Genomic DNA, 12,599 nt, shown 5'->3' on the forward strand with positions numbered 1-12,599 from the left:
GTGGACAAGTTCACACTTAGAAAGGAGAGATAATTGTTACACACCCCATGTGTTCTGATAACTACAGGAATGAAACCAGATTGAGGTTGTCTGCTTTCTACACACACACACACACACACACACACACACAGAGAGATGCATTACAGAGAGAACATCAGGTGAAGTTGTGTAGATGAGGGAATATGTGATCAGAACCCCTCCAGTCTGGTTAACCACAGTCAGGTCCAGTATGGACTATCAATACAAGTCACCATTCAGAATGTGACCCAGTTCAACGGGTCTGAACAGAACTGGGGGACGTCAGACATCAAGTTGTCGAAACACAACTGGAATATAATTAGTTTGTGATTCATTGTTAATGGATTTTCAATGAGGAACACAGAGGAACAACCCTGACAACACACATAACACTAAAAACACAGGGGGAGGAAACCACTAAAGTCACGACCATATTGTCATGTTGTAATGACAGGGAGAAACCATCTAACATCTAGAACACTACTTCAGACCTGGTTATAAGAAGCCCAGTGCACTACGCAGGGAATAGGGAGCTATTTGGAACAGAGTCACTAACTCCTGGATGAAAATCTCTCTCTCCCTCATCTGTCTGATATATCTGCCCATTTCCCCTCCCCTCCTCCCTACGTAGAACACTACTTTAGACCTGGTCAGAAGCACCGTAGTGCACTACGTAGGGAATAGGGAACCATTTGGAACAGAGACAGTAATTCCCCTGAACATCTTCCTCTTCCTCATCTGGTTTCTTGAACAGCCCTTCACTCCTCCCCTCTTCCTCCCCTCCTCCCTCTTCATTCTATTCTATCAGCCACACCACTAGCTCACCTCCACACAATACATTTACAAGTTAAAGACACACCTTGGAATAAATAACAAAGGAAAACTATTACTAGATGAAGTTGAGTGTTTTTTATTATTTCCCATCACCATAAATCATATTTAATCACTGAACAGTAGCAGACCTAACTTCATCTGTTCCTGACTCTGGATAGTGGATTAAAAAGACCATCAATCTCCAATGATATTAAAGTACTATTCTGAACATTACTGATATACTGAGTGGCAAGTCAAGATATCTGCTGGTTTTATTGTTTGGTCAACAGCACCACCTGCTGGACAGGTTTAATGTTGCTGGACTGAGCAGTATGGGAGGATGAAAGATGACACATTTAGGGCCGGTTTCCTGGACATCTACATTGAACATACTGCTGTTTAGTCCAGGACTAGGATTCATCTGTGTCTGGGAAACCAGACCATATAGTTTAGTAGAAAGGAAGTGATACCAGCTTGTAGTGGGCTGACTAGTCCTGAATTGTCCTTTAGTTCCTGGACCATTTTCCATGCAGCTCCAGGTGACAGAGAACACATCAATTAGGACCGAGCCAACAAGCTGATCAATGATACTGAGGAGAATTACATAGAGACAGAGAACCAACTGAGAAAACATATCAACGGTTCTGAATGACAACCAATATACATCAACACCAGACATCATGATTCATGGAAATGTACAAGATTAAAACATTGCATTGAATTTTAATTAATAACAAATCAGTTTACAGTTTAACCAGCTCAGCAGTATCATTATAATCATAGAGACCAAACCCAGGATAGAGGGGCTGAGTGAATGTGGTCTGGACTCTGTGGAGGAGGGTCATTGTGTCAGAGACACTGTAGAAGGACAGAGTACCTGCCTTGTGATCCAGGTACACTCCTACTCTGGAGGACTGAGGGCCTGATACTTTAGTCACAACATGATTGTGTCTGAAACAATAACCACCTCTAGAGCACAATAAACTCCAGGACTTGTTATTGAGTCCAAATGCACCATCTCTCTCTGTTCTGCTGATGTCTTTATATGAGACTGCTGTAATAACACCACCAGTCCTCTCCACCTCCCAGTAACAGCGTCCAGACAGACCCTCTCTACACAGAACCTGACAGTAGTTGGTGAATCTGTCTGGATGGACAGAATATGGTTGGACTTGGTCTGTACGTGTCACCTTTCTGTTCCCTTTAGACAGAGAGAGGAGTGTACAGGTCACCTTTCTGTTCCCTTCAGACAGAGAGAGGCGTGTGTGTGCTGTGTTTGGGTCCAGTGTGAGCTGACAGGAATCTGGGAGAAGAGCAGAGACCAACGAGGGGAGTCAGAACAATAAGTTAAGTCAGATACTGTATCTCCCCTGTCTTTGATTAGAGCACAGCAGAGATCAAATCAGAGAAATATGAGGAGTCAGATAGAGACCCAGTCTTTGATTAGATCTACTATTGCTATATATTTCTAGAGGGATTGTTAGGAGTGTCAGTAAAAAGAGACTGTTAGTTACTTCACAATAAAGAGACTCACATTGTAACAACTGTTCTCTGGTCTTGGGCTCTGGAGGCAGTACAACATCCACTATATTCACTACAGACACACAAACACATTGACAGAGAGAGGGAATGTTATCATCAGACCATATTCCACATGTATATGACTAGTAGGGAACTTTCAATGGTCTAAAGTTGATGTTCTTATTGTTTTCAACACACCTGTAGTGGAGATCTTGGTCCAAACTCCTTTAAGGAAGTCTTCTAGTTTCTCTCTCAGTTCAGACACAGTCTGACTCACATCTCCAAAGGACTGAAGAGGACGGACAACGATGCTGGGTAAGTCTGAAGATACACTGATACTGGAGAGAGACTGATACCTCTGGAGAGAGAGAGAGAGAGAGAGACACTGATACCTCTGAGAGAGAGAGAGAGAGAGAGAGAGAGACTGATACCTCTGGAGAGAGAGAGAGAGACTGATACCTCTGGAGAGAGAGAGAGAGAGACACTGATACCTCTGGAGAGAGAGAGAGAGACTGACACCTCTGGAGAGAGAGAGAGACTGACACCTCTGGAGAGAGAGAGAGAGAGAGAGACACTGATACCTCTGGAGAGAGAGAGAGAGACTGACACCTCTGGAGAGAGAGAGAGAGACTGATACCTCTGGAGAGAGAGAGAGAGACACTGATACCTCTGGAGAGAGAGAGAGAGAGACACTGATACCTCTGGAGAGAGAGAGAGAGACACTGATACCTCTGGAGAGAGAGAGAGAGAGAGAGACTGACACCTCTGGAGAGAGAGAGAGAGAGAGAGACACTGATACCTCTGGAGAGAGAGAGAGAGAGAGAGAGACTGATACCTCTGGAGAGAGAGAGAGAGAGAGAGAGACTGATACCTCTGGAGAGAGAGAGAGACTGATACCTCTGGAGAGAGAGAGAGAGACTGATACCTCTGGAGAGAGAGAGAGAGACTGATACCTCTGGAGAGAGAGAGAGAGACTGATACCTCTGGAGAGAGAGAGAGAGACTGATACCTCTGGAGAGAGAGAGAGAGACTGATACCTCTGGAGAGAGAGAGAGAGAGAGAGACTGATACCTCTGGAGAGAGAGAGAGAGAGACTGATACCTCTGGAGAGAGAGAGAGAGAGACTGATACCTCTGGAGAGAGAGAGAGAGACTGATACCTCTGGAGAGAGAGAGAGAGACTGATACCTCTGGAGAGAGAGAGAGAGACTGATACCTCTGGAGAGAGAGAGAGAGACTGATACCTCTGGAGAGAGAGAGAGACACTGATACCTCTGGAGAGAGAGAGAGACACTGATACCTCTGGAGAGAGAGAGAGACACTGATACCTCTGGAGAGAGAGAGAGAGAGAGAGAGAGAGAGAGAGAGAGACTGATAACTCTGCAGAGAGAGAGAGAGAGAGAGAGATAAGAGAGGGACAGACAAAGAGAGCGAGAGGGACGGACAGAGAGAGAGAGAGGGACGGACAAAGAGAGAGAGAGGGACGGACAGAGAGAGAGAGGGACGGACAGAGAGAGAGAGAGGGACGGACAGAGAGAGAGAGAGAGAGAGAGAGAGAGGGACGGACAGAGAGAGAGAGGGGGACGGACAGAGAGAGAGAGGGGGACGGACAGAGAGAGACACTGATACCTCTGGAGAGAGAGAGAGAGAGAGAGACTGATAACTCTGCAGAGAGAGAGAGAGAGAGAGAGATAAGAGAGGGACAGACAAAGAGAGCGAGAGGGACGGACAGAGAGAGAGAGAGGGACGGACAAAGAGAGAGAGAGGGACGGACAAAGAGAGAGAGAGAGGGACGGACAGAGAGAGAGGGGGACGGACAGAGAGAGAGAGGGGACGGACAGAGAGAGAGAGGGGACGGACAGAGAGAGAGAGGGGGACGGACAGAGAGAGAGAGGGGGACGGACAGAGAGAGAGAGAGGGGGGGACGGACAGAGAGAGAGAGGGGGGACGGACAGAGAGAGAGAGAGGGGACGGACAGAGAGAGAGAGGGACGGACAGAGAGAGAGACGGACAGAGAGAGAGACGGACAGAGAGGGGGACGGACAGAGAGGGGGACGGACAGAGAGGGGGACGGACAGAGAGAGAGAGGGAGACGGACAGAGAGAGAGAGGGAGACGGACAGAGAGAGAGAGGGGGACGGACAGAGAGAGAGAGGGGGACGGACAGAGAGAGAGAGGGGGACGGACAGAGAGAGAGAGAGAGAGGGGGACGGACAGAGAGAGAGAGAGAGAGGGGGACGGACAGAGAGAGAGAGGGGGACGGACAGAGAGAGAGAGGGGGACGGACAGAGAGAGAGAGGGGGACGGACAGAGAGAGAGGGGGACGGACAGAGAGAGAGAGGGAGACGGACAGAGAGAGAGAGGGACGGACAGAGAGAGAGAGGGACAGAGAGAGAGAGAGAGGGGGACGGACAGAGAGAGAGAGGGGGACGGACAGAGGGAGAGAGGGGGACGGACAGAGAGAGAGAGAGAGGGGGACGGACAGAGGGAGAGAGGGGGACGGACAGAGGGAGAGAGAGGGGGACGGACAGAGGGAGAGAGGGGGACGGACAGAGGGAGAGAGGGGGACGGACAGAGAGAGAGAGGGGGACGGACAGAGAGAGAGAGGGGGACGGACAGAGAGAGAGAGGGGGACGGACAGAGAGAGAGAGGGGGACGGACAGAGAGAGAGAGAGGGGGACGGACAGAGAGAGAGAGGGGGACGGACAGAGAGAGAGGGGGACGGACAGAGAGAGAGAGGGGAACGGACAGAGAGAGAGGGGGACAGGACAGAGAGAGAGAGGGGGACGGACAGAGAGAGAGAGGGGTACGGACAGAGAGAGAGAGGGGTACGGACAGAGAGAGAGACGGACAGAGAGAGAGAGGGGGACGGACAGAGAGAGAGAGGGGGACGGACAGAGAGAGAGAGGGGGACGGACAGAGAGAGAGAGGGGGACGGACAGAGAGAGAGAGGGGGACGGACAGAGAGAGAGGGGGACGGACACAGAGAGAGGGGGACGGACACAGAGAGAGGGGACGGACACGGACAGAGAGAGAGAGGGGACGGACAGAGAGAGGGGGACGGACAGAGAGAGAGAGGGGGACGGACAGAGAGAGAGAGAGGGGGACGGACAGAGAGAGAGAGGGACGGACAGAGAGAGAGAGAGAGAGAGGGACGGACAGAGAGAGAGAGAGAGAGAGGGGGACGGACAGAGAGAGAGAGAGAGAGAGGGACGGACAGAGAGAGAGAGAGAGAGAGAGAGGGACGGACAGAGAGAGAGAGAGAGAGAGGGACGGACAGAGAGAGAGAGAGAGAGGGACGGACAGAGAGAGAGAGAGGGGGACGGACAGAGAGAGAGAGAGGGGGACGGACAGAGAGAGAGAGAGGGGGACGGACAGAGAGAGGGACGGACAGACAGACAGAGAGGGACAGACAGACAGACAGAGAGGGAGGGACAGAGAGAGCGAGGGACGGACAGACAGAGGGACAGGACAGACAGAGGGACGGACAGACAGAGGGACGGACAGACAGAGGGACGGACAGACAGAGGGACGGACAGACAGAGGGACGGACAGACAGAGGGACGGACAGACGGACGGACGGACGGACAGACAGAGGGACGGACAGACAGAGGGACAGACAGACAGAGGGACGGACAGACAGAGGGACGGACAGACAGAGGGACGGACAGACAGAGGGACGGACAGACAGACAGAGGGACAGACAGACAGACAGAGGGACAGACAGACAGACAGACAGAGAGATAGGGACGGACAGGCAGACAGAGAGGGACGGACAGGCAGACAGACAGAGGGACGGACAGACCGACAGAGAGAGAGGGACGGACAGACCAACAGAGAGAGAGGGACGGACGGACAGACAGACAGAGATGGACAGACAGACAGATGGACAGACAGACAGAGGGACAGACAGACAGACAGAGGGACAGACAGACAGACAGAGGGACGGACGGACAGACAGAGAGAGAGGGACTGACAGACAGAGACAGAGGGACGGAGAGACAGAGGGACGGACAGACAGAGGGACGGACAGACAGAGGGACGGACAGACAGAGGGACGGACAGACAGACAGACAGAGAGGGATGGACAGACAGACAGACAGAGAGAGAGGGACGGACAGACAGAGAGAGAGGGACGGACAGACAGACAGAGAGGGACGGACAGAGAGAGAGAGGGGGACGGACAGAGAGACATTTCCCATGAAGTTAATTTCATATCACATGTAACAAGACAGTTTAGTTACCTGGAGGAAATGGATGTGATCCTCTGTGTGTGAGAGCTGCTCCAGCTCAGTGCTTCTCTTCCTCAGCTCAGCGATCTCCTGCTTCAGTTGCTCCAGGAGTCCTTCAGCTTGACTCACTTGAGCCTTCTCTTGGGCTCTGATCAGCTCCTTCACCTCAGAGCTCCTTCTCTCAATGGAGCGGATCAGCTCAGTAAAGATCTGATCACTGTCCTCCACTGCTGACTGTGCAGAGCGCTGGAGAGAGAGAGAGACAGAGAGACAGAGAGAGAGAGAGAGAGAGAGACAGAGAGAGAGACAGAGAGAGAGAGAGAGACAGAGACAGAGACAGAGACAGAGACAGAGAGAGAGAGAGACAGAGAGACAGAGAGAGAGAGAGAGAGACAGGTTCAGTCAGAACTCTGCTCTCCAGGTCCACCAGGCCTTGTTCTCCCTCCTGGACAGACAGGTACAGAGCACCTCTTGGTCCTGCTCTACTCTCCTCCCTCCTGGACAGACAGGTACAGAACACCTCTTGGTCCTGCTCTACTCTCCTCCCTTCTGGACAGACAGGTACAGAACAACTCTTGGTCCTGCTCTACTCTCCTCCCTCCTGGACAGACAGGTACAGAACACCTCTTGGTCCTGCTCTACTCTCCTCCCTCCTGGACAGACAGGTACAGAACACCTCTTGGTCCTGCTCTACTCTCCCCCTACCTGGACAGACAGGTACAGAACACCTCTTGGTCCTGCTCTACTCTCCTCCCTCCAGGACAGACAGGTACAGAACACCTCTTGGTCCTGCTCTACTCTCCTCCCTCCTGGACAGACAGGTACAGAACACCTCTTGGTCCTGCTCTACTCTCCTCCCTCCTGGACAGACAGGTACAGAACACCTCTTGGTCCTGCTCTACTCTCCTCCCTCCTGGACAGACAGGTACAGAACACCTCTTGGTCCTGCTCTACTCTCCTCCCTCCTGGACAGACAGGTACAGAACACCTCTTGGTCCTGCTCTACTCTCCTCCCTCCTGGACAGACAGGTACAGAACACCTCTTGGTATATCATATATATCTCATATCATCATTCAGAACTTTAAGCATATCTTTGGGAGGACGCCCAGCCTGTTTGACAAAGATAAACAAAGAATTTTTTCCAAATTTGTGCTGACAAAATAATCAAATGTAATGTTTTTTACCAAAAACTCTACATGGAAAGCAGAAAGCTGTGATCAATTAAATACAACGTTAACTAGATATTATCTCCGTCATTTATAGCCTGGCACAGATAGTAAAACTACATTAAATACAACGTTAACTAGATGTTATCTGTGTCATTTATAGCCTGGCACAGATAGTGAAACTACTGTAGCGACCCACACAGACAGCTGTGTGTTATGTGTTCGGCTAGTAGCTGGTTGTGTTGTACTTACCAGTTCCCAGTGTTCGCGGGGTCCGACATGCCAATCAACCTGCTATCTGCCAATCACAGGAATGCCTGGGATGTTCTGATGCCGGGCATCCTGGTGGTTGGCGGAGTGGCGTGGAGGGGGCGGGGCATTGGAAGTTAAGCTTCAGCCTTTGTTCTCTCTCTGACGTCTGGGCTTCACAAGAGAAGGTCCCGATTGGCTTGTGGGGTATCTTTCATTTATTTGGCGTGAGCTCAGGCCAAACAGTAGCCTGTGTAAAGTTGCTAATAAACCGTCAATTCGTAACTCGATCCTCTGTCTGGACAATTGTTCCTTTATGATCGAGTCAGGTCATTACACTACATTAAATACAACGTTAACTAGATATCATCGCCACATAACTTGTCGAATTTAAAAGACACCGTTACCGTTAGTAACGTCTGTTACACTGTAACTTACAGGCAGCCTCACATAAAAACCTATTGGTTAACAAAGCTTTGATTATGACCAAAGTCTATAGTAGTGAAAACTCTCTCTCTATTCTAACTTACCACACATTCACATCACTGCCTCGACATGAATGTGTCCTGTCAGAGCCGTTTCCTGTCCGTTAACCGTTAACAGTCTCGAGCCACAGCTTAACCAATGAGCTACAAGGAGGACTGACAGTCACGAGCGGTGCAGCAGCCTCTGCAGCAGCAGCCTCCCCCGGGTCCTAGTGCCCGCCCGGTAAGACGGTTAAGATGCGATGGAACGGTTGACGGAGAGAAAATAAATCACAGAGAAAATATATTGACTGATATATTGAATTGTTTAGGGAAGCTTTAGCTTTGGCTTTAATACATTCTGAAAATACTTGAAAATAAAAATAATAGTAGCCCTCCTCAGGAACAACAAAACCCTCACAGACCAACTTCTTCTTCTATGATATAATGGAGGTCCTCAAACCAACGTTAAAGGTGCATGGCGCCACCTACTGTGGTGGAGTGTGTTCAATCACGGTTTACACCTCTAAATACTTCTACGGAACTCAGTACTTCTGAGAAAATAAAAGAGTCCTACTAACTTCTAATATACCCTCCCCATCCCCCAAATCCCTTCCAAACTCTCCCAACCCTGTCCAACCCCAATGACACTTCAATCTTTCCCTCTCTTCAACATCCTTATAACAATATCACAACACATACAATAAATAATAAATAAATAAATACACTTCAAATAAACTTCTCTGGTTCTGAACTCTTCTCCTCACCTTCTACCTCCCTCATTCATTTCCATTTCACCTCCAGGACTCAGTCTGGGGCACGACTCACTCTGTTTGCACTTGAATTATTACATTTGAAATGTCTCTATTCTTTTGAAAATAAATGTTGTTTAATGTTTACGGTTCATTCATGATTGTTTATTATCTACTTCACTTGCTTTGGCATAGTAAAGATATGTTTTAACTCAGAACTTCTGAGAAAATAAAAGAGTCCTACTAACTTCTAATAGACCCTCCCCATCCCCCAAATCCCTTCCAAATCTAATGTTTATTGTTCATTTCTGATTGTTTATTTCACTTTTGTTTATTGTCTATTTCACTTGTTTTGGCAATGTAAACATATATTTCCATGCCAATAAAGACCTTTAAATTGAATTGAGAGAGAGACAACTCCATTTTAATGTATAGGGGACATGAGTCAGTCATGGTTACTCATGGTTATGTGATGAGGCAGCCCAGTTGGTTACATGAACCAGTCTATTCTCTGAAAGGGGTCCAGACAGCCTGTTCCCAACAGTGGGGTCAGTGGGATTGGATAGGGGCCCCTCTCTCTCTCTCTCTGACTGGAGGAGAGAAGTGAAATGGTGTGTCTCCTCTGGTCAACAATACTCACCTTGAAAGACTCCACAGCCTGTTGGAGCTCCTTCAGCTCCTTCTCTCTCTCCTGGAATCTCTGCTGGACCTTCTGCTGACTCATCCCCAGCTGCCTCTGTGGAGAATCACTCTTCAATGAGCTATCAAGCTTTATTAGTCCAGTAGATCAATAGTATAGTAATGTGACATAGGACCCATAGAGAGGAAGGTCTACAATCCTGAGGAAGTCCCTTTACAATATTATATTATGTTGCTATGTGAATGAGTATAGTTTTTATGGCAGGATTTCATGTATCAAGGTGTTGAGGCTGAACTTTGGACTCAAAAAACGCTATTCAGAATGATAATAGTGTTTGACTTTAGAAAATGGTGATACATTTGGAGAATCTGGGTTAACATATCTATATACTCAAGGTTTGTGTTCATAGTTGTTCTGCTGTGGATCCATTTCATATGAATGATCTCATATTCAAACAGATTTAGTTCCTACTGTATCTTTAATTCTTAGTTTATCAGACAGCCACCAACAAGTTGTTCTGGTCTTACCTGTTTCTCAGTCCTCTCTGCTGCAGCTGACACTGTATCATGGCCTTTATGTTCATCCATCACACACTGATAACAGATACACTGCTGATCGGTACGACAGTAAACCTCCAGCAGTTTGTCATGATGAGAGCAGATCTTCTCCTGTAGTTGTGCGGTGGCTTTGACCAGCTTGTGCTTCTTGAAAGCAGGAAATTCATAGTGAGGTTGGAGGTGAGTCTCACAGTAAGAGGCCAGACACACCAGACAGGACATGAGGGCTTTCTGCTTTCTGGTCCCTGTGCAGAAATCACACGCCACATCTCCAGGTCCAGCAGAGCACAGAGCAGGAGGGGGAGCAGCCTGGAGTCCTGTCTTCCTCAGTTTCTCCACCACCTCTGCCAACATGTTATTTTTCATCAACGTAGGTCTTGTAGTGAAGGTATGTCTGCACTGAGGACAGCTATAGACCCCTTTCAGATCATCCTGATCCCAGCAGCCCTCAATACAGCTCCTACAGTAACTGTGTCCACAGGGAATAGTGACCGGCTCCTTCAGTATATCCAGACAGACAGAACAACAGAACTGGTCCTGGTCCAGCAGAACTCCCTGTTGAGCCATTTGGACGGTTGTTCACTCTCACACAGACAGACGACAGAGAGACTCAGATCAGTTTCGTTTCCTCAGAAGAGAGTTTGTGGGAAGGGGAGGGACTTCCTGGTTCTGCCAGAGGGGTGGGGTTAGAAGGAGGGAGGGGTTAGAGGAATGGAGGAAGAGAGAGAGGAACTGCATGCAACAGCAAGAGGGAGACAAATAGTTTTGTTCCAAGGTTAGAGCCCTTAACATGGAACAAATGACATAATGAATCTTAAAATGTGAGTTGTTAGAATATATGAAGGGTAACAGTTTCTATGAAGTACGTATGTATCATTATTTTAATGACCTTTATAATGCCTTATAATACACCTATGTGTTGTAATTAATCAATAAGGCCTGAGGAGGTGTGGTATATAGTTAATATACAGTACCACAGATAAGGACTGAGGAGGTGTGGTATATAGTTAATATACAGTACCACAGATAAGGACTGAGGAGGTGTGGTATATAGTTAATATACAGTACCACAGATAAGGACTGAGGAGGTGTGGTATATAGTTAATATACAGTACCACAGATAAGGACTGAGGAGGTGTGGTATATTTACATTTACATTTAAGTCATTTAGCAGACGCTCTTATCCAGAGCGACTTACAAATTGGTGAATTCACCTTATAACATCAGTGGAACAGCCACTTTACATTTCCTATAGTTTTCACACTACATACACAATTCAAACATCAAACTCCTGCAGAGCTCTGGTTCTGATGTGACATGCTGTGACTTCTTGGGTGGGAGGGGGGTTGTGTGTGTCTTCTATGTCTTTTTGGCAAGGGGTGGGGGTGTCTATGTCCCTTCTATGCCATTTTTTGGGGAGTGGTCAAACCTTGTTGTTGTTGTCTGCGGTGTTATTTTTATTTTTTATCAGACTTTTAATTAACAAGTCAGTTAAATAACAAATTCTTATTTACAATGACGGCCTCGGAACTGCCTCGTTCAGGGGCAGAACGACAGCTTTTGTACCTTGTCATCTCGGGGATTCAATCTTGCAACCTTTCGGTTACTAGTCCAACGCTCTCACCACTAGGCCACCCTGCCGCCCCTACACTCTAACCACTAGGCCACCCTGCCGCCCCTCCACTCTAACCACTAGGCTACCCTGCCGCCCCTCCACTCTAACCACTAGGCCACCCTGCCGCCCCTCCACTCTAACCACTAGGCCACCCTGCCGCCCCTCCACTCTAACCACTAGGCTACGCTGCCACCCCTCCACTCTAACCACTAGGCTACGCTGCCGCCCCTCCACTCTAACCACAAGGCTACGCTGCCGCCCCTCCACTCTAACCACTAGGCTACGCTGCCGCCCCTCCACTCTAACCACTAGGCCACCCTGCCGCCCCTCCACTCTAACCACTAGGCGCAGCTGAAGAGCCCCCCCCCCACCCATCCCCTCAGCTGAAGAGCAGACCACCCATCCCCTTGGATAAAGAGCCTCCCCCCACCCATGAAGAGCCCCCCCACCCATCCCCTCAGCTGAAGAGCAGACCACCCATCCCCTTGGATAAAGAGCCTCCCTCCACCCATGAAGAGCCCCCCCACCCATCCCCTCGGATCAAGAGCCCCCCCACCCATCCCCTCGGATCAA

General features: G+C 48.9%; 1 protein-coding gene across 1 annotated transcript; it reads right to left on the reverse strand.

Annotated features, from left to right (window-relative positions):
- Positions 1-912: 912 nt before the first annotated feature.
- Positions 913-11,097, reverse strand: LOC135533478 (tripartite motif-containing protein 16-like). The gene is made up of 6 exons (XM_064960779.1): positions 10,382-11,097; positions 9,855-9,950; positions 6,595-6,828; positions 2,551-2,710; positions 2,366-2,425; positions 913-2,134 (listed from the first exon to the last, which is right to left on the reverse strand). Exons 1-6 carry the CDS (start codon positions 10,976-10,978, stop codon positions 1,575-1,577), a joined length of 1,707 nt encoding a protein of 568 aa, XP_064816851.1. The 5' UTR covers positions 10,979-11,097; the 3' UTR covers positions 913-1,574.
- Positions 11,098-12,599: the final 1,502 nt, after the last annotated feature.

The sequence above is a fragment of the Oncorhynchus masou genome, unplaced genomic scaffold, assembly GCF_036934945.1.
Source record: "Oncorhynchus masou masou isolate Uvic2021 unplaced genomic scaffold, UVic_Omas_1.1 unplaced_scaffold_2399, whole genome shotgun sequence".
Taxonomy (NCBI): domain Eukaryota; kingdom Metazoa; phylum Chordata; class Actinopteri; order Salmoniformes; family Salmonidae; genus Oncorhynchus; species Oncorhynchus masou.

Bases quoted from the DNA above. Each gene is read 5' to 3' on its own strand.
- LOC135533478 (XM_064960779.1), bottom strand. From the start codon at position 10,978: ATGGCTCAACAGGGAGTTCTGCTGGACCAGGACCAGTTCTGTTGTTCT. The intron at 2,711-6,594 runs GTAACTAAACTG...CTCTCTCTCCAG, and splicing joins ATCACATCCATTTCCTCCAG to AGGTATCAGTCTCTCTCCAG. The intron at 2,426-2,550 runs GTGTGTTGAAAA...GTGTGTCTGTAG, and splicing joins GACCAAGATCTCCACTACAG to TGAATATAGTGGATGTTGTA.